The 20,529-nt window shown below is 40.3% G+C and overlaps 1 protein-coding gene across 1 annotated transcript; it reads left to right on the top strand.

Annotated features, from left to right (window-relative positions):
• Positions 1-285: 285 nt before the first annotated feature.
• VPS26A (VPS26 retromer complex component A) lies at positions 286-19,780 on the top strand. The gene is given in 11 exon segments (XM_060241157.1): positions 286-419; positions 6,988-7,137; positions 9,573-9,648; positions 11,341-11,497; positions 12,129-12,293; positions 13,121-13,227; positions 14,500-14,568; positions 16,211-16,353; positions 17,492-17,530; positions 17,532-17,641; positions 17,643-19,780. Coding segments are annotated over 11 exon segments (1,119 nt in total). The 5' UTR covers positions 286-416; the 3' UTR covers positions 17,743-19,780.
• The last annotated feature ends 749 nt before the right edge of the window (positions 19,781-20,529 follow it).

Below are 20,529 nucleotides of genomic sequence, written 5' to 3' on the forward strand. Positions count from 1 at the left end.
TTCGTTATTTCTCCACAATTTTTGTTGTACTTTCATTCCTTATTTGTGGAACTCCACGGTTTATTTCCCAGCAAATATGGCTGGGATTACGAGCCACGTTGCCAAGCCTCCCGGTCAGCCCAAGAGAAGGAGGCGCCGAAACAGGAACGCGGGAGGGAGGACTTGATGCTCTGTTTCCCAACACCGCCCCCTCCACGACGAGCGCCCTCTAGCGACCTTTTCCTCTAATCGCAACTCTGACGCCGCGAGCCGCGCAGCTTCGCCGTCCTTTGCCTTCTACCACCACGAGGGGCGGGGCAGCGTCGGTCACGTGCTGGGGGCGTGGAGTGGAGCGACAGCCTCTAAGGTCACATGACAGGGGCGCGGGTAGGCGCTGCTACTGTTGCTTGGGGAGGGGGGCCGGAATCTGACCGACCATGGTAAGTGAGCGGTGGCCGGCCTTGGAGAGGGGCGACGGGAAAGTAGGGCTGCTCGGGCTGCATTTGCCTGGCGCTTCGGAGTCTCGAGGAACCGTTGTGGCCTGAGGGACGCCGCCTTCTCACTCTTTTCCTCTTTCTTCCCCCTGTGAGGCAGGCCAGGCCTTGGGGAAAGGTGGGGGGCTCTTGAGTGTGTGAGGGAGACTTTTCGTATCCATGGATACGGGTGTTCTCTGGACGTTAGCTCCGCCCCCGCGCCGCTTCTCCCCCCCCCCTCCGGTGCGCGAGAGGCTTCTCTTTCCATTCAACCCCGCCTGTCCCGCACGCGCCCACTCATCCTTCCTTGGTGACGTTGCCGGCTTGTCTTCAGCTGCCTTTTGGAAGGCGGAGAATGTGCGCGTGCGTGAGGGGGGGGGGGTCATGCCTCTTCTATGGGGGGATGTGGTCGTGTCGCTTGGGCTGCTCGTGGCTGCCCCGGGGTTGGCTCCTGAAGGGTAGTGTAAGGGGGGGAAAGGCCCATCATCTTACGTGGTCCTTCAGTCTGTGGGTGTGGAGGGGGCGTGGAGGGTGGCAGACAGCACATGCTCAGAGGGACCTGGTTTTTTCACACTTAGGATGGGAGGGAGTTAAAGTAAGGTCGCCCTATTAAGAACTACTACTAGGTTATTTTTTGAAGTGTCCATCTTGGGTACTCTGCAGAAAGAGGCAGGAGGAAGATGTGGTGTCAACAGTAAATAAATTCTACTTGGTATGTAACTCCTGAGTTATGTTCCCTCTAAGCTGCAGAGTCTTGTGAGCAAAAATTCTACTTTGTGAGCTCCTGGAATTAAAGTTGTAAGCTACCGGCATTAAAGTTGTGCGCTACTGCATTAATTAGTGTGCTCCTCCTGAGCTAAGACAGAATGTGTGAGCTGGAGGCTAAAAATCTGTGACCTAGCTCACACTCACTCAGCTTAGAGGGAACATTGCTCCTGAGGTCTGAAGAGCCTCCCAGAGGCTGAATCGGGTCTTGTTTAGCCTGCAGAACCACACTTAGACAATGGGTTGCAATGTGGAGTGAATGTACCTTGGTCACAGAAAGTGTTAACAGGAACCCATGAAAGTTCCTTAACAGGCGCTTTCATAAATTGGCCTATTAAGTCATTCAGGGTTCACTCTATGAAGTTGCAGAACCCCAGGGCTTCCTTGCTCTTGTCACCAAGTTCCTGACAGGAGGGTTCCTGCCACATTGTGAGTCCATGCTGAATATACAAAGGTATATTCAGAAAAAAAACTGTTTGCTGTTTAAATTTTGACAGCTAAACCTTAATTTTTGCAGTAGTGGAGATGATCAGTTTGTTACTTCTAAAATGTATGTAACTCATTTTGTGGAAAAGTCTGTTATCTTCTACAGCAGCTTAATTTCAAAAGGATGTTTGTTCAGAGTTGTTGTTTCTTGAAGGTTTCTTTGAGGAACTGTACTTTTAAAAAAAAACTTGATGCATGACAAGCAGAACTTTTGTAGAAGTTGCTTTTCTTAGTGGAGAGCCTGAGTAATATGCTGCTCTGTCTTTTAAGAAGTGTAACTACGTAATTTAGCTAATTTTGTTGTTCAGTCGCACAGTCGAGTCCGACTCTTTGCGACCCCATCTGCCTTGTTCAGTTCTTTTGTTTTAATGATTGTCATGTAGGTAATTTTGTTTGCATTTTTTCTGATACTTGTGATTCTAATCCTGTTGCATTGTTTGTTGGCTTTTGACTTGATTGTCTTGCACTGTGTAATCTGCTTTGAGTCTCTTTTAGAAAAGCAGACAATAACTAATGGTAATGGAGTATGGTTAATAGATAACTTGGATCAATTGATTAAGAGTTACTTCTCTGTAAAAAGCCTGTGGGCTTTATATGGAGAGTTATAAAATGTTGCCAGTGTCTAAAAGGATTTTCTCAGACTTCATAAACTGTAGAAATCTGTAGTCTATTTAGATTCAGGTGAGTAGCCATGTTGGTCTGAAGCAACAGAACAAAGTTTGAGTCCACTGGCACCTTTAAGACCTATATGTAATGGTTGAGGAAACAAGATTGTACCTGAAGAAGTGTGCATGCACATGAAAACATACCCAAAATTACACTTTGTTGGTCTTAAGGTGCCACTGGACTCAAACTTTGTTCTGTAGTATATTTAGTGTCTGTCTTTCTGTACTGTCATTTTTCAGAAAATTAGAGTTTATGAACCTTTCACAGTAGCATGACCAAGCAGAAGTTCTGCAGGTGGGAGCATTTTGTGGCATCCAGATAAATGATGGTGCACACTCTGCAGAATTTCTGTTTGTCACATAGGCACTGATAATTTCACTAACCTAATTCTTACTGATCGAACTATTGTTTATAATAATTCACGTGAATTCTAGCATATATACCTGCACACTCAATTTATTTAGTACATATTTATCCTGCCCTTCCTTGAAGGACTTCAGAGTGGAGTTCTCTGCTTCTCCATTTTGCCCTCACAACAACCCTATGAGGTGGTACGTTAGACTGAGAGTGATTAACCCCAAGTCATGAGTGACTTTGCCATGAGTGACTTTCATGGCATAATAGGGGACTGAACCTGGAACCTAATTCTCCTGGATCCTAGTCAGACACTCTAATCACTACAGTGTGCTGGATGGTGATCTTCTCGTTCCCTGGTGTGTACATTCCTGTTCTACAAGTAGTTGGAAATGCACCACTGTTTTATGCATTATGTATTATGATCGGGCCAGCTCTCCTACATGTGAAGTCCTAGCATACAGAATACCAGGGCTCTCCCTTTCCTCCACACTTCTCATGCGTGATCAGCATGTTCACTTCATATGCCCTGTATTCATTGCACATGCAGCACCACAACAGGAGAGAGAACGCCTCTTAGGGCTACTTCAGATCAGGAAGTGGCACGTGGTCCCAGTCCGAATCCAGCATCCTTGAGGTGATGTTTGCTGCTGGGTCTCAGACCCAGATCATGCCAGACGCCTTGTCTAATTTGAGTATAGATGTTACGATGAACTGTAGTTATAAACCTCAGTCAGTTGTGATGTGTGTGAATGCAGATGGTGCAACAAACTGATTTTTTGGTTGGTACTGAACCAGGATTTCCATCAACAGTTTGAAGCTAGTTTGTTACTTATAGCTTGATAAATTCAGGCACCATGGCGCCTAGCAATTTCATTGTGGCTCCTAGTATTGTCAGCAAAGATTTTATAATTCACTGGACATGTAAGAGGTTGGATTCAACCACTCTTTCCACAGATGCAAAAGAGAGGAAAGGGTCCCTTTGGGATCATAGGACCTGTATGGACAAAAGCCATGTGAAGTAGGGTGAAAGAGCTGACTGGATGCAACCCAAAACTTATTTAACATTTTGCATCAGACTGTTTTGTAAATGCACATGAAGTTCTTTTTACTACTTTATTTGTAAACGTAGGCTTACCCTATTCAGTGGTGGTTGAGGAATTCATTTATTGACCAATTGTTTTCTGCACTGGCTCCAATATTTAGTAAAATCAAGATTTTAAAGGAAAAAGGGGAATTAGGAGAATTTGGGAAGAGGTTGGGCTAGGGCTGCTGGAAGGCAGCTTTTTGTTGTGGTGATGACAAACCTGGGTTGCCACTACACTTATAACACTTTGGGCATAGTGAAGAGGTTAGGATAAGGTTCTGTCATTTGACAGTTATATCCAGCCTCACCTTCAAAGGTGAGGCAGGTAGCAACTAGAAACAGGGCATTTTCTGTGGTGGCACCTAGCCTTTAGAATCTCTTCCCCTTTGAGGCTCACCTAGCACCTTCTTTCTTTTAGGGTCTAGGCTGAAACACACATTTTTACCCAGGCATTAATTAGGGGTTTATCATACTGGCTAATGGTCTACTTTGTTTTATGGATAGTTTTTACACTGCTGATGTCCAATGATTTGTGGTTTATACTGTGTTTTTTAATTGTAAGCCTCCTTAAGCAGTACTCTGAAGAAGCCAGACAGAAATATTATAAATGCACAAATAATAAAATATGGTTATTAAAAGACAAAACCCTGAAAGCTGAAAAAGTAGTCTGGTCTCTAATGTTATGGACTGGCTTGTAGACCCAAAGAACAATTTGTCCGGGCCTGAAGTGCTAAATATGGCTTGTGATATCTGATTCATAGAAAATAGTTTGTTGAGTAGACCATCTCTGACTGGAATCCGGCTGCAGTGTAGTATGCATCCTCCCTGATGAGAGGGGGCAAGAAGCTGGAGAAAAGGGGGTTACATCTTGCTTCTAACCAGGGTTTTTTGCAGTTTGATAACCTAAATGCAGCCATGGTGAAATGGCTTTATGTTTACATCTGTGTATCTAATTCCCAGCTGTGCTCCCTATGTGCGGATACCTGTTTCTGCAGATAGGGGGCACATGGAGGGTAAAGAGATTTTTCTGTACACTTGGGGCACTCCCCAGGTTTGCAGAAAAACCTGATTTTCTTTTAAAGCCATTCATGGAGGTGTTTAAATCTGCAGAGAACACGGCTGTTGGTAGCAGGAAGGCCGCCCCCCCCCCCCATGAGTATCACAGGCAGGCCCCACTTGTAGTTTTATAGTGCTGATGTGAAATTTCTTATAGCTGTTTTCTCAGTTAGGAAAGCTTATGGTCTCTATGTGGAAATAAGACATGACAAAGAATATGCATGTTAGGATCAAAGGTGTTGCAAGTGAGAATTCTTTTTAGGTTTCAACGGGTTTAAAATTAAAGCATTGCTTTATTGGAGATCAAAGGTGTTCATAAAAATGTAGGGTGCTTAGCACATGATAATGTCCTGCCATTCTGCTGGAAGTAGAGGTTTATTTATCTTTTAAAAGCAGCTTCCTCTTCCCCGCCCCCCAAGAACTCCTTTGAAATCTGGACTCCTTTGTACATATTGTTTAGGTATCTTAGTTTTTGCTATCATAGTAAACATTTTTTTAAAAGGGCTTACAATAATATCTAAAATTGAGGCAGAATGTAATCCAGCTTTTTTTTTTTTTAATACTCTGGGTTAGGTGCTATATTTCCATTTGTTCCTCTTTTTCATTGTCCTTCCAATCTTATTTTGGGGTAAAATTAAGCATTCTGCTGGCTGCTGTAGGTGAAGAACTATTAGCAAGTGGATCAGTGAAGGAATGTAGCAGCAAACAACGGTACCTGCATCCTGTTTTGATATCACTGACACCTTGACAAACTTTATATCATCATGTATTTTAACATTTGGTTGAGCGCTGCACTGCAGCCTTTAACTGCTATAAAAGAAGTCAGCAACTGGAAGCCCTTGCGGGTCAAATTGGTTTCCCTTTTAGGGCAAGTAGAATAGTATGTTGCCAAGTCTCATTGCCATTGATTGACAGAGAAATTCATAGTATCCCTTTAAGAAAAGAGGTATAAGTGGGCAGCAATGAGACTTGTCAGCAGACTTGGGGGTGGGAAGGGGTAGTTAAGGCATAACCATAAAGTCTTACTCTGACATCTCCCATTCTGTTGTTGGCTCTTAGACGAAGCTAATTGCTGACTAGGAGGGTATAACATCAGAGTATCTTGCATTATTTTCCCCACATCATATTGCTTTTGCAATGATGAAGGAACTGCTTTAAATTAAAATTGCCCTGACCTAGATACTCCAGACTAGCCTGATCTTGTCAGATCTCAAAGGCTAACAGGGTCAGCCCTGGTTAGTATTTGGATGGGAGACCACCCATGAAGTCCAGGGTCATAACAGAGAAGCAAGCAATGGCAAACCACCTCTGAACATCTCTGTCTCGAAAACTCTGCTGCATCAGCAGTAACTTGATGGCCAAAAATAATGATACATTTTTGTACTTAAAATTTTGATTAGATTCCTTATTTCATTCTACCAGATGAGGTCTTATAACTTTCTAACCTCAAAATAAGTATTTCTAAAATTTTATTAACTCATTTCCAGCTACAAATATCTGCTTCATTGCGTTCTTTTCACTCATAAGAAAGTCATAAATGAGGAAGATAGGAAGTGATGGTTCATCTATGTCTCTGGGGACAAACCATTCCACAGTATTGGGCCAACAATTTAAAAGGTCCTTGCCTGAGAACAAGTAAACTTGAGAGAAGTCACAGCAAGGAGGCAGTCAACCAAGGAATGCAGTTGGTGCACATGAGTATATTGGGAGATGTGTTCTCTTATATATGAGGGCCCCAGGCTATGAAGGTCTTTGAAGGTGTAAACCAGCACATTTAGTTTGCTCTGGAAGCTAATGAGTAACTAGTAAAACTGTTGGAATGCAGCAGTTATATTTCAAATGACTTGGCCCCCAAAAAATCTTGGTCACAGCATTTTGTCCCAATTGAAGCTTTTAAGGGCAGCCTGTTGTAGAACACATTACAGTAGTCCAGCAAGGAGGCCACAGAGGCATGGAGCAGTGTGGCTGGCTCAGCAGTCTGTGGGGAAGGAGCTGTTGAAAGAAGGGGCCCGCAGCAACAGGATCAACCTGTTTTGTATCAATTAGGCTGTTTGCTAACATCTTGGCTACAATATTGTAAAAATTGTTCAGTTTTCTAAATTAATGTGCTTTCTATTACAGAGTTTTCTTGGAGGCTTGTTTGGTCCCATTTGTGAAATTGACGTTGTTCTTAATGACGCAGAATCACGAAAAACTGCTGAAATCAAAACAGAAGATGGTAAAATTGAAAAACATTATCTCTTCTATGATGGAGAATCTGTCTCAGGAAAGGTGAATTTCCATTTTTTTCCTGTTTAAAAATCTTTATTTAAAAGAACATGCAGACCAGAAACATTGCCTAATCAATGTTTTCTTGGGTTAATTGTGCCAGTTAATTTTATTTTGCTCTCAATAGTGGGATTTAAGCTAGAATATGTGTTCTAAATCTAGATATTTGAGAATAAACTCAACTGATATATGAACGGCTGTCATCAGGATAGGAAGACTGACATCAGCTGGTTCTTTCTTCTCAGAATGATTTGTTTAAAATATTCATCTCTGCCACCTCTCCACAATCTTGCTTCAGATTGCAAACAACAAGATAAAAATAATAAATACAAATATAAAATGAATTTGCATCATTGACGATTTTTAAAGAGTACTTGGCAGTAAAATTATTTGCCATAAAGCCATCTCAGTTGTTAAGCAATCTAACCAGCAACATAAAATAATTCGTACCAGAAGGCAGGCTGTGAAACATCAGATGGGGTAGCATTGTTGAAATACCAAAAGCTGGGATAGAGAAAGTTCTTATCTAAAATCCTGGTTAAGGAGAAATGGTTTCATCTGTTGCCTGGAAGCCAATAAAGTCGGTGCCAATCAAATTTTAAAGGAGAGGGCATTCCATACTTGGAATATCACCAGTGAGGAAGTCCTGTCTCTAGACACATAGAACATGATTTCTTCTTTTAGCATAGCCATTAGCTGCAGTGAGGAGGGGAAATAGGAATTATCCCTCCTCCCAGCCTTTCTTTTTTTCCAGCCCTTCTGTTGATGAAAGAGGGATCCCCTCCCCACCATAGAGCAGGATAGGGGCAGTTGTGCCCATCTCCCCCTCTTCACTGTGTTTCCCTGCCCATGGGGCTTTTTGAAGGTCTCTTGGCTTGTTGAAGGTTGGGGCAGGTGGGAAAGGTCTACATCAGCAAGTGCCTTCCTCTAATGCTTTGATGGCTTCAACTCTCAGTGATGGTTCCAAACTAATCATTTGTCTCGCACAGCTGGATTCGGATTATCTTCCCTGTACTGCTAAAACAGTATTTGAACACCGGGATGGTTTTACTAAAAAGTGTCACTGAGATCTCAGTTGACTTTTGGGAAAATGAACAAAGTGATTTACAAACTACTAAATGTGGCCATAAAGCTCAAATAATTTGTGTTTAAGCCATGCATAAAGTGTGCTGTTTCCATAGCTAATAGCTTAAATCCGTTTAAACTTGGTATCAAAATGGCAGATAAACAAAAGTCTGTGGGCATTCTAGCTCATACAGTAAGTTTCAGATGTGCACAAGGAACTTACATGGCCTAGTGCTGCCTCATTTTCTTCTGTAATACAAAAATACAAAATATTGTGCACAAACAAACACTCTTAACTGGTGTATATAAAGTTCTATTATAATGAAATGAACAGCCCACAACAGTGGGCATACATTCATACAGTATAAATAGAAAACAACAGTCTCAAAACAATACTCCAAGGAGGACCCCACACAGTCACAGAGTTTTCCAAAATGAGTACAAATTAAGCTGCAAATTAAGATACCTAAATGGGCGTTTGAGAAAGAACTTGGCTGGAGTTTTCAGTTTGACTTACGAGGAAGCTGCAGGAGCAGCGGAACGCAATCAAATCCGGGGTTTGCGTGAAGGTTAGAATTTGTCCTTCAGAAGTCAACAAACAACGGAGGGACTCCTGCGCAACATTATTTTTGAGTCTTTGTACTCATTTTGGAAAACTCTGTGACTGTGTGGGGTCCTCCTTGGAGTATTGTTTTGAGACTGTTGTTTTCTATTTATACTGTATGAATGTATGCCCACTGTTGTGGGCTGTTCATTTCATTATAATAGAACTTTATATACACCAGTTAAGAGTGTTTGTTTGTGCACAATATTTTGTATTTTTGTATTTCATATATTGTGCTGCCACTGTTCTTTTGCATCATTTTCTTCTGTGTCAGGAAGTATTCCGTACATGCGGGGGAATCTTTTGCTGCAGCATGATGGCTTCTGTGTGCACATGTACACTGGATGTTCTAGATCAGAATATTTGTTTTCTTCTATCTTCCGAGCTCTTTTGAAAGCTACATAGATGTGGAAGAAAACTGGCATATTTGCCTCACCCATAGGCTCCAAAACATTTTTGTTTGTTTCCTTCCAGCTTTCTTTTGTTTCATTAACTTGTGTGAACTCTTTGTCAGCTGCTTCATTACATTCTCTTCCCACATTCATCACTTTCTTATGACTTTTTTAGACTTGTAAAGGGTTTTATAAAGAGTAATGGAAGAGGGTGCTGATGATATCCAACAGAAACTTCAGAGCTGGAAGGAGACAGCCATCTATTCTAGCTGTTGGACAAGTGATGGCTGTCTTATCTGTTTAGTCTTGTCCAGAAAATGTATATATACCTGTGCTAAATGCTGGGAAAAGCTTAATCAGTGTCTTGTTTTTTGCAGGTGAACATAGTCTTTAAACAACATGGAAAGAGGCTAGAGCATCAAGGAATTAGAATTGAATTTGTAGGACAAATCGGTGAGTTTTAGAATTGTGGTTGTGTATGAATGGTTGCGCAGTGCCCTGAACCAGGGTGATGAGCATTCGTAGCCTGGGCATGTCAACAGGATATTGGGGTAATTGAAGAACAAGTGTCTCAAGCCTGTCTTCTCTGAGGAAAATAGTGCTTGGGATGGGTTACTACTTTCATTTTGCTTAAGCAAGTACTATTTGCATCTAATTATTTTAGGGAATAAATCCCAGGACATTATGTACATCTTTACATTAAGGATGTGACTTAGGTTATGGGGTAGTTCTTTCGGTTAATCCCAGAAATTTTTGGTTAATCCCAAGTAAAAATGATACCACTGACTGAAGTAGCTCCTTTGTACTTTGTTTTTCTTCCTTTGTACAAGATTATAAAAGCTTGTATATATACTGTTTATGACCAGAAGTTGGCCAGACAAAAATATCTCTACTTCTAGCCTGATTATGTCATGGGAAATACAACATTATGTGTATTTTATCTGTACTGAACCGCCTTTGGATTTTTAAAAAACTATTGCATAAAGACTTGTTCTATTAGTGAAGCTTGTGTCAGCAGTGTGGTGGCTATGGAGCTAAATAATTAACAAAACCATTATATTGTTGAATGAAATAGAGAACCAGCCAAACTATCGCAAAACTATTAAGCAGGCTTTCAGGTTCCCCAGAATTCTTCATCAGGCAGAAATATAAAAGTTGGGTGGAGGAGAAGGATGTTGGTGGGCACGATGAAGAATTGTCTCCTAGCTGATTGTTAGTCTTCATATGCAGACACAGTAGCATTGTAAATAGCTTCCTAAGCAGAATTACACTCTATGGCCATTGACTTCACTGGTTTTAGAAGGGTGTAACTCTGCTTAGGGTTATGTTGTTGGTGTGTAAGAAAGAGCTAAGACTGCTGGGTTGAAGAAGCAATGGCTGATCACATTTTGAAAAAATATAAACTCTGATTGCTCTGAAGCTGTATTAAGAATACACAATCTCTAATAAGGCAGAGAGTACACATAGGGATGCCATCCTCCAGGAGGGACCTGTATATTCCTCAGAATTACAGCTCATCTCCAGACTTCAGTGATCAGTTCCCCTGGACAAAATGGATGCTTTGGAGGGTGGACTCCATGGCATTGCACCCCACTGAGGTCCTTGTCCTCCCCAGGCTCCATCCTCAAATCTCCAGGAGTTTCCCAACCTGAATCTGGCAACCATACTCCTCACCCCCTTCCAGTGGCTAGGAGGGATCCAGCAACCCTAGAGCCCCACGCAAAGCGGAGGTTATGTGTTATGTAAACAGTTTTGATTCCCAACGTTAACAGATTAAGCTTTGCTAATATAAAGACTGGCTATGTTTTTCTTTACATGGGCTCTGTCAAGGTAGGCAACAGAAGCATTCTGATTTTTGTAATATGGCTCCATAGCTTGCTTCCTTTCTCCCCCTCCTTTTTTGTGTAATAGCCTATCTGATGAAGAGTTCTGGGGAACTTCAAAGCTTGGTCACTAAACTGTGATAGTTGCGAGCCTTAATGAAATTTATTGCAGTACCAAAACATTTTGATTGATGCTCAAAATATTAGTATTACTCCTAAATTTGTATAATCTCATGCAACAACTTAGATTTTAGGCCATTTAAAAAGCCTTATATGTTCTAAGAAAATTTGTGTTCTTTTTCTATTTGTCTTAATTTTTTAGAACTTTTCAATGACAAGAGCAATACTCATGAGTTTGTAAACCTAGTGAAAGAGCTGGCCTTACCTGGCGAATTAACCCAAAGCAGAAGTTATGACTTTGAGTTTATGCAAGTTGAAAAGCCATACGAATCCTACATTGGTGCCAATGTCAGATTGAGGTATGGGCTCTAAAGAGCAGTTTTTCCTCTCCAGCTACAGTTACAACAGTCTTTATCTGTAGTGCATTATTGGGTGGGACACAGTAAAAATTATTCAAACAAGCATTCTCTTTGTTTGGGTTTTAAGAATTTTTTTCTGGCCTTTAGAAACTTAGTAGAACATCTAATAAATCAAAGATGTAGAGATGTAGTACTGCGCACCTTGTATTTCATAGACAAAACTAGCAAACGATGAGTTATCAAAAAAATTAAAGTATATGTTTAGAATAAATTCTGCAATCAGGTTATTGTTTCGCTTTGTTTAGCTGACATAAGCTTACATTAATCTTAATTATAATTGCTGTATTTGGACAAAAGAAGTGTGGAAGTAGAATTTTACGTTACAGTCATCTAGTGTTGGTTACGTTGATAGAGATCACCAAGGCTTTTTTTGGCAGAAAAAGCCCAGCAGGAACTCATTTGCATATTAGGCCACACCTCCTGCCACCAAGCCAGCTGGAACTGCTTTCCTGTGTGTTCCTGCCCAAAAAAAGCCCTGGAATTCATTGTCTTGGAAAGCTAGTTCTGTATAAGTCTATTTGTAAAGCATTCTGTGTGCATGATTCCTACCAATATCCTTCTCTTTTTAAAGGTATTTCCTTAAAGTGACAATAGTAAGAAGATTGTCAGACTTGATAAAAGAGTATGACCTTATTGTACACCAGCTTGCAACGTATCCAGATGTTAACAACTCTATTAAAATGGAAGTCGGTATTGAAGACTGTCTGCATATAGAATTTGAATACAACAAATCTAAGTAAGCATGACTTGGAATTAGTGCAAGACATGATCTTGCACAATGCTCCCAGGGTAGATCTTCTTAATGAAAAGGGGAGAGCACATAGCAGTGGGTACCAGCAGATTGCTAAAGGCTTGCATATCAAGTATTAGGGTCACACTTGTCTACCTGGTTTTCCAGTGTAGAGGCTTTCTGCCTTTTTAATGCCCCTTCTTGTGATGCTTCTGCAGTCTCTTGCTTGTCCAGAATAGACGTCCAACTACTAAAGGTTCATTTACATCAGCTGGTAAAGTAGCGGAAGCTTGCTCATCTGATGGTGTTAGCATATCAATGCCAGTCTTGTTTATCAATGGCATATTTTTAGACCTCTTTGTCTTCACTAATAGCATTTATTCTTTAGTGTATTTGAAGATGTGTTTAACGTAGCTTCTACAAACATACTGCTCAACTGAAAAAAATCAAACTTGTTTATAGCTGCAAGTGGCCAGTAGAAGACAATTCTTACAATATTTTCCAGTAAATTAAGTAAGCCAATTCAGTAGAGGACAGTATTTTCTTTTTTAGCAGTGACAATATCAATATGCACCGTAGATTCAGGTGGGTAGCTGTGTTGGTCTGAAGCAGCCGAACAAAGTTTGAATCTAGTGGCACTTTTAAGAGCATATTCTGGGTATTTGCTTTTGTATGCATGCACACTTATTGAGATACTCAGAATAAAACTTTGTTGGTCTTGAAGGTGCCGCTGGACAAACTTTTCCAATATGTACCATGTATTTGTGTAAACTAGTTTAAACAGCCATACAAATTACAGATTTCTGCAAGCCTCCTTCTTTTTTCTCCTTAAGGTATCACTTAAAAGATGTGATCGTTGGAAAAATTTACTTCCTCTTAGTAAGAATAAAGATCCAGCATATGGAATTGCAGTTGATCAAAAAGGAGATTACTGGAATTGGTAAGAGGACAAGAAATTGGAAGCTATCATGTTTTGAGAAACATTTTGATGTCAAAACATTCTGGGTTTAGATTTGGTAATGGATTTGATTTTTAATTTGCCACAATCTTGTACAGTAAAGTTTATCAATTTAACTTTAAAACTGTAATATATTGTCTGAAGCTACAATAATACAGTATGTGTAATCGATTTGTTCAAGTAGTGACCAGTACGCATTTGCAGATAATTCCTTGAAAGTGGCTTCTGAATCAGTACTAGAAGTATGAAACTGTACTTTTACTAAAGATGATTATAGGCATTTTGAGGATACAGGAAGAGGAAGAAGTTTTTGTACCCTCTGTGCTTTAAAACTTAGCAAAATCTCAGTTACCATCTTGAAGAGGCTAGTGGCAGACCTGTGATTTGTGAAAGCAGTAAATAAAAGGTACCATGGTTAGACGGGAGGTTCTCGTTTGCTTTAGTGTACAAAAATGACCCACCACATTGTTTGGACCTTTTATTACTTTAACTTAGTTCAGTATGATCCTGAAGCTCTGCTGTGAGGCATAGAGATTGTTCAGTGCTTACTACCAAGGGATTATATACCTCTGTTAGAAGAAAACACTGGATTCTGATTATGTGTGTAATCAGGAGCTCTTAACATATGACAACACTTTCCTTTAGAAGCTCCATTTCTGCTGTAGCTGCCAGTGGAGCATAGCAGCAATGGTGCTTCCAGCTGGTAGCAGATTTCCCTGTGATGGCCATTCCGCTTGGGTTTTTTTTCCCAAGGATTTTTAAAAACCAGACATTGACAGCGATACACCATTAAGTCAGTATTGATATATCAACTTCCATGTAAAAACCAGTAACCCTTCAAAGTGCTCCCCTAGTGGTAAGGTGGGGGAATGGCTGTTTGAGTGGGACCTTAAAATTATGGACTTCCCTGCCCACACAGCAGCCATTCAGGCCTTGCTGTGAAATTTCCCCAAACTTAAAAAGCACATCAGATTTTTGAAATACTGGAGAAAAGCTGGGGAGAATCTGGGAGGTACATAAATGCTCCACAGTGGTATGGGGAAGCCAGGGGGTGGGGGGACCTGCTTCCCAAAAGCATTGAACCTAGGGCAAATAAACCATTTGGAAAACATCTAAGTAAGTGAAAGTATGCTTGCCAGGCTAAAACTGCTGTGGCCCCCTGGCTTGCAGAAATCAGTAGGTAAATTAAACTATAGATGGAATATTGAAAAATATGTTCAAATAATGTAAACAGCTTGATCCCTATTTAACCAGGACCCAGCACCACAACAGAGACGGAGACCATTGCAAAGTATGAGATAATGGATGGTGCACCAGTCAAAGGTAAGCTGGTGCATTTCATCATTAGCAGGGAGGGCTTCTGTGCTAAAATGCAGGTTGTGTCTTGAACTGGATTTTTATTTTTTTTATGTGCATCAAACATCCTACTCCTAAAGTTGAAACTGGTACAAACAGCAAACCAAAAGTTCTTAGTCTCTTAATAAGGGCTCCCTGGTCCAGGAGCTGAGTCTCCTTTCTCTTAACTTCATTCCTTTTCATCATGTTGGTGATCTTTTCTTGTTGTGTACACTACATCATTAAAGGGTAGTCTTAAGATTCAAGTAAGGAAGCAGGGAAAATGGGATCAGAGGCACCAGGCTCCCTGGGGTTGGGATGCTATGCACTAGTCTTAACACATGGAAATGGAAGTACTCTTCAAACTGCTCTGAGAATTGCAGAAGTTGCATGCATTTGACCACTCTCACAGTCATCCTTTCTCTGGGAACTTCCTCCTTGCATCATAAACTCCAGTAGGGAAAAGGTAAGGTCAGGCACAAAAGCCATGCTTGCAATTCTACAGGTGTGTCTCTTCATAATATTTCCTTGGTGAACTAAATGCAATTCCCAGTTTCATGAATCATATGAGAGGCAGGCTATTTAGCAAGAATGGTTATCTTTCAGGCATCTGTAGACTATTCTAGGGCTGAGAGGTGCAGCTGCAGTGGACTGTGAAGCAGCTTTGTGTTTATGTGTGTACTGTGCAGGGCTTTTTTTGAGCAGGAACGTATTTCTGGCTGGCTGGGCATCAGGGGTTGTGGCCTAATATGTAAATGAATTCCTGCTGGGCTTTTTGTACAAAAAAGTCCTTTGTGAAAGTAGTGACATTATGTGGTGTGGCCTAGGATGCAAATGAGTTCCTGCTGGGCTTTTTCTACCAAAAAAGCCCTGGTACTGTGTGTGTGTGTGCAAGTATTGCAGAGAAATTTAGTCATGGAAAAATGTCTTTCCAGATGTACTACATCCATAAGATAAGCAACATCAGGATGATAAATCCATTCTAACTTTTGTTTCTTTAGAGTAGTTTTCTCTGTGAAATGAACAGTGCCACAGAGTTTTTCTAGTGAATTTCTGATTAAATGTAAAACTTATTAAGTAATACTGTACAGTATTTGGTTGACTAGTGGTTAAGACTTCCAGGGATGGCTGATCTTACATCATTGCTTTCTAATTTGTACCCTTTTTTTTAGCAAATAAGATTAACTGAAATTAGCAGGGAGTTGCTAATTAGCTGAGTTGACTGTTTGTCCCATGGTTGCATGTGGGACAGTTATCCAAGGGGTGCCCAAGGGGTGTCTTGCATGTACCCAAATACTTTGCCATTTAAAAACCTTCAGGTCTTCTTAAATTTCCTTAAACTCTGGGTGAGAGTGGGTTGAAGACAAACTCCCTTCCTTTTCCCCCTTCCCCCAGTTGCTCTTACACCCAAGGTTACCTGGTGCTTTTAAAAACTTGGAGTATGTTAAAATTCCTTAGAAACATCTTTGGAAGAAGAGTTACAAGACTTCTTGGAATCACCTCCCAGCCTGCCATTTAGCTGAACTGCCTCAAAGTTAATTAATGCCTCAAAACTGCTACATCGTCAAGCCCATGAATTTGTTAAATGTTCCTATCAACAAAAAATAACCCATGATTTGTTTTCTTTAAGGTGAATCTATTCCCATAAGGCTGTTCTTGGCAGGATATGATCCAACTCCTACAATGAGAGATGTAAACAAAAAGTTTTCAGTAAGATACTTCTTGAATCTCGTGCTAGTAGATGAAGAGGACAGACGGTACTTCAAGCAACAGGTATAGTGCTAAGTGCTCTTATGTAGCAGATGTCTTAAGAGTTTCTGTTAAAAAATACCAGTCAACTGACAGCTTTGTTCTGTGCAGAGATATGGACGTCAAAGCCCATTGATCTCAAAAGCCCTCAATTGGAATAACTGCATAGGATTGTACTGAAACTAACAACCGATAAAATAATAAAACACCAGACTGTAAAAATACAGTACACTGAACCAGCAATAAAGTTTACTTAGAAATGGTTTAATGAGAAGTAGGAGGTTGGAGTTAGGAGCTTGACATTAATTCCAAACAAATAAACTGAAGCCAGAAAAACTAGGTTGCATACAGGAAACTCATTCATGCTTAAGAGTAGTAATGTGTGTGTAATCTTTAAAGCAATTCCTTTGTCATGTACAGAAAGATAAGTAATGGATCTTATTTTTTAATATGTTTTGAACTGGTAAGAAGGGAAGCAAGAGGGAGCAAACCAATTTTTTTATTATCAATAAAAATCGCCAGCTATAGTGGAAAACTTAATTTGGAGCACTGAAAACCTTACCTTGCTTGTATCTGATCAAGTGTACTGTTTAAAGTGACCCATTGCATTTCTCAACGGTCTGGAGCAAGTCAGGATGTAGAGATCTGAATCCTACAAGACTTTGAAAAATATCAGAATGTTTTAATTGTCTTCTGGCTTTTAGACAGTTTTATACAAGAGTCATGTGTAAGCATAGTGGAAGCTTTTGAGTGCCAGGCTGGATCTAAACTTGTCTTCCAGCTGCAGAAGGCGAGCCTTTTTGCTGATACCATTTCACTGCAGACCTCCTTGTTGTACTTTATGCCTTCTTGAGGTCTCCAAATCCCAACAGCAGCATTTTGGGGAACCTAGCAGGAAAGAGGAGATACGAAAGATTCTCGTGGTCTTCTGGATAGGCATGTTACTGGATGATTTATGTTGAAGAATAATTTTACTGCTATTTCAAATACAATTTTGCTGCTGTTTAGTTACTGTGGTTTTAATATCCGGTTGCAAGTCATCTTTTACTTACAGAAAAAGTTATCCAACATAGAATTTTGATTCAGTTGTTATCATAGTTCTGTCTGCAGCAAGTCACTATCAAGTTAGTAAAATAATGTATTTTTCCCATCTTTTAATAAGGAGATAATTCTTTGGAGAAAAGCTCCTGAAAAACTGAGGAAACAGCGAACCAACTTTCACCAGCGATTTGAAAGTCCAGAACCACAAGCAACTGCAGAGCAGCCTGAAATGTGAACTGGGTGTTGGGGGTGAAAGAACTGTTGATAGATTAGCAGCTTAAATGGTGGTATCAGCCTGTAGGGAAGAAGGCCAAAATTCTCATTACAACAGTCTTCCTTCATCTTACAGTGCTGCATTTCCCACACTACTAAAACATTCTTTGAGTAAACATTCAAATGTGTGTACATACATTTAAAACAAATGCTTTCTCAAACACTGGAACTTTCTTAAGCTATTTTATACTGCACATTTTATTTTTGTCTGGTGTGATGCACTCAGATACGCGTAAAGCTTAAAAGAAATCTAGTTATGTGTTTCCATGCATGTAGGCTGGTGCATTTAAGTTTTGCTTTTCATTGATGATAGACTAAAGCATTTCTTCTTCCTATACCACATTTCATATCATACATCTTTAGCATCTGTTACTTGTATCCTTGGAAACCAATAAAAGTATGATGGCCTAAAATGTCAATTTCAGAATTTATAATGGGCTTTTGTCCTAAAACTACTCTGTTCCCCCCAGCAAGTATCTAATGTGTACAAAATATGTATTTGCTGGCATAATTTTGAGACCATGCTGTATTCCAACCTATTTTTCTGTGTAACTTGGTAGGCAAACTTCTTTCTTGATCTCAATTTTGTAAGACGGGATTGTTCTTCTGATTAGTTTCTTAGCACTTCCATCCTAATAATTCTGATGTCTGCCCCTGAGAAGGCTTATTAGCTTACAGGTAAATGTAGATGTACAATTTCACATGGAGGGTAAGATGTGTGTGAATTTTTAATACAAGTTTTTATTAATTCAAGTATTGAATTCCAGTCACATGCATAAAACTCTGCTCTCCTTGCACTCAAACCCACAGATTCATCCTATTTCCTTTAAACGGCTCCAAATGAGGGAAAGCTGTGTGAATGTGTGTGTTTACCTGGACTGTATCTTCTCTGCCCTATGTAATGAAAGCAAATGGGCTTACAGAGAGAGGTATAGTTTTACCAACTGAATCCTAAGCACGCATTAAAAGCCTGTGTAATGAAACATCAGATCATTTAACACTGTGTGAAATGTAGTGTATTTGAATAAATCTCAGTAACCTTCAGGTGTTTCCACATGGGTTGTTTTTTTGCCCTAGACGCAATGCTGGGGGAAGCATGGCTTTTCCTTGCTTCCCCATAGCACTGTGGTGCATCTCCTGGATTTTCTTCAGTCTTTTCCAAATTATCTTCACTGTGAAGTTTCAGGCAGGACAGCAGCAAAGTCTTCTGGCTGGCTGCCATGTGCGTGGAAAGTTTGCTTGTTCCAGTCCTACCTGCAGTGCAGCTGGTTTCCCCTGGAGCAGCTATTCCTTCACATGATCACCAAGGCTTTTTTTCCCTCTTCTTAAAACTGTCGATTGAATAGCATTATCAATATACCATTTTACCAATATATTAATGAGGATCCCTGAATTCACAGCTTAAAAACCAATTCCCTATCTCCCTTCATTGCAGTCATAAGGAAGAAAACATATTTCCAAGGAAAGAGGTTAGAGGCTTAGAAGTATGGAAGCTGGTAATTTGGAGAATCTGATACATAGACACTAGAGAAACTTGCTGTGTAGAAACCTCATGGCTGATGGTGCTCTATTAGTAGCCACGCAGCAGCAAAAGGGGAAACTATGCAAGCCTGTCCTCATGTGGAAACACCTTCCTCTTTCCCCAGTTTAGCATGTTATCTGTCTTCAGAACACACCGTATGTGTTGGGCACCATATGGAACCTGCTGAATGGAAGGCTTCTCACGTTTGTAGTTCACTTGGCTTATATACCAAGAATGTTTCTAAACTTCAGTGCAAGTGTTATTGGTTACCTTACTTTATGAGTAAGCAAAATTACTAAATCTGTACTTCTGTAAGAACTGTTTTCTTACTCCGGCACTTTGATAAAAGCAGTCAGATACTGCTAGTTAGGATGCTTCTGTTAATATGGCTGTCTGTGACTGAGAGAACTAAACTTCCTCATGTAAGTGCCTGTTCAGAATCTCAGAAGAAAAGCCAAATATTTTCATGGACACTTGCATGTTGCTATCTGGGAACTATTCTAAGAAATTTTGAAAACTGATTGTATTTAACCAGCCTCAACTTGTGCAACTGTGTATAATAGTCATAATGAACTGCTATTTGAATTATTAAAAATAGCTGTATTCTCACTAAAACATCTGAATTGTCTTTACTTACATACTGTACCAAAATCTGTTAGTTCCATTTAATGTTATATCTGTTACTTGATGCCTTGAAGTAATGCTTAGGAGAGCCAGGGTGGTGCAGCGGTTAAGAGTATCGAACCAGTATTTGAGGGGACCCAGGTGTGAATCCCCAGTCATGCCACGAAAGCTCACTGGTTAACTGTGGGCCAGTCACACTTTCTCACCCTAATCTACCTCAGGATTGTTGCGAGAAGAATGTAAGCTGTTTTCCCTCCATTTCCCCATTAGGGAAAATGACACAGTATAAATGAATTAATAGAAAAGTATCATCGTAAGATCTACTCAGAAGCAAGTTCTATTATATTTAGTGGGGCTTACTCCCAGAAAAAAACATTTGTAGGATTGCACTGACCTATTGAGTATGGAGGTTTTAGTTTCCCTTGGGAATGTTTTGCTGTGAGTGTCCCATAATTCAGAGGGGGGTACCAAATCTAACCAAGGTTGAAACTTTTCAGGTATATTTCATATATTGCTTAGTTTGCTGGCTTGCTCTCACAAGTATACTTAAGTTGGTCCAAGGTGTGTTTGTATATGCATACAAGTTTATGAAAACAAATACCTTAATAGTTAAGTACACGGGGCCCATTTAGGGTTGCCAACCTCCAGGTGCTGGCTGGAGATCAATCTCCTGGTATTACAATTGATCTCTAGGCAACAGACATCAGTTCCCCTGGAGAAAAACGTCCACTTTGGAAGGC

This window comes from Heteronotia binoei, chromosome 6, assembly GCF_032191835.1.
Source record: "Heteronotia binoei isolate CCM8104 ecotype False Entrance Well chromosome 6, APGP_CSIRO_Hbin_v1, whole genome shotgun sequence".
Classification (NCBI taxonomy): Eukaryota; Metazoa; Chordata; class Lepidosauria; order Squamata; family Gekkonidae; genus Heteronotia; species Heteronotia binoei.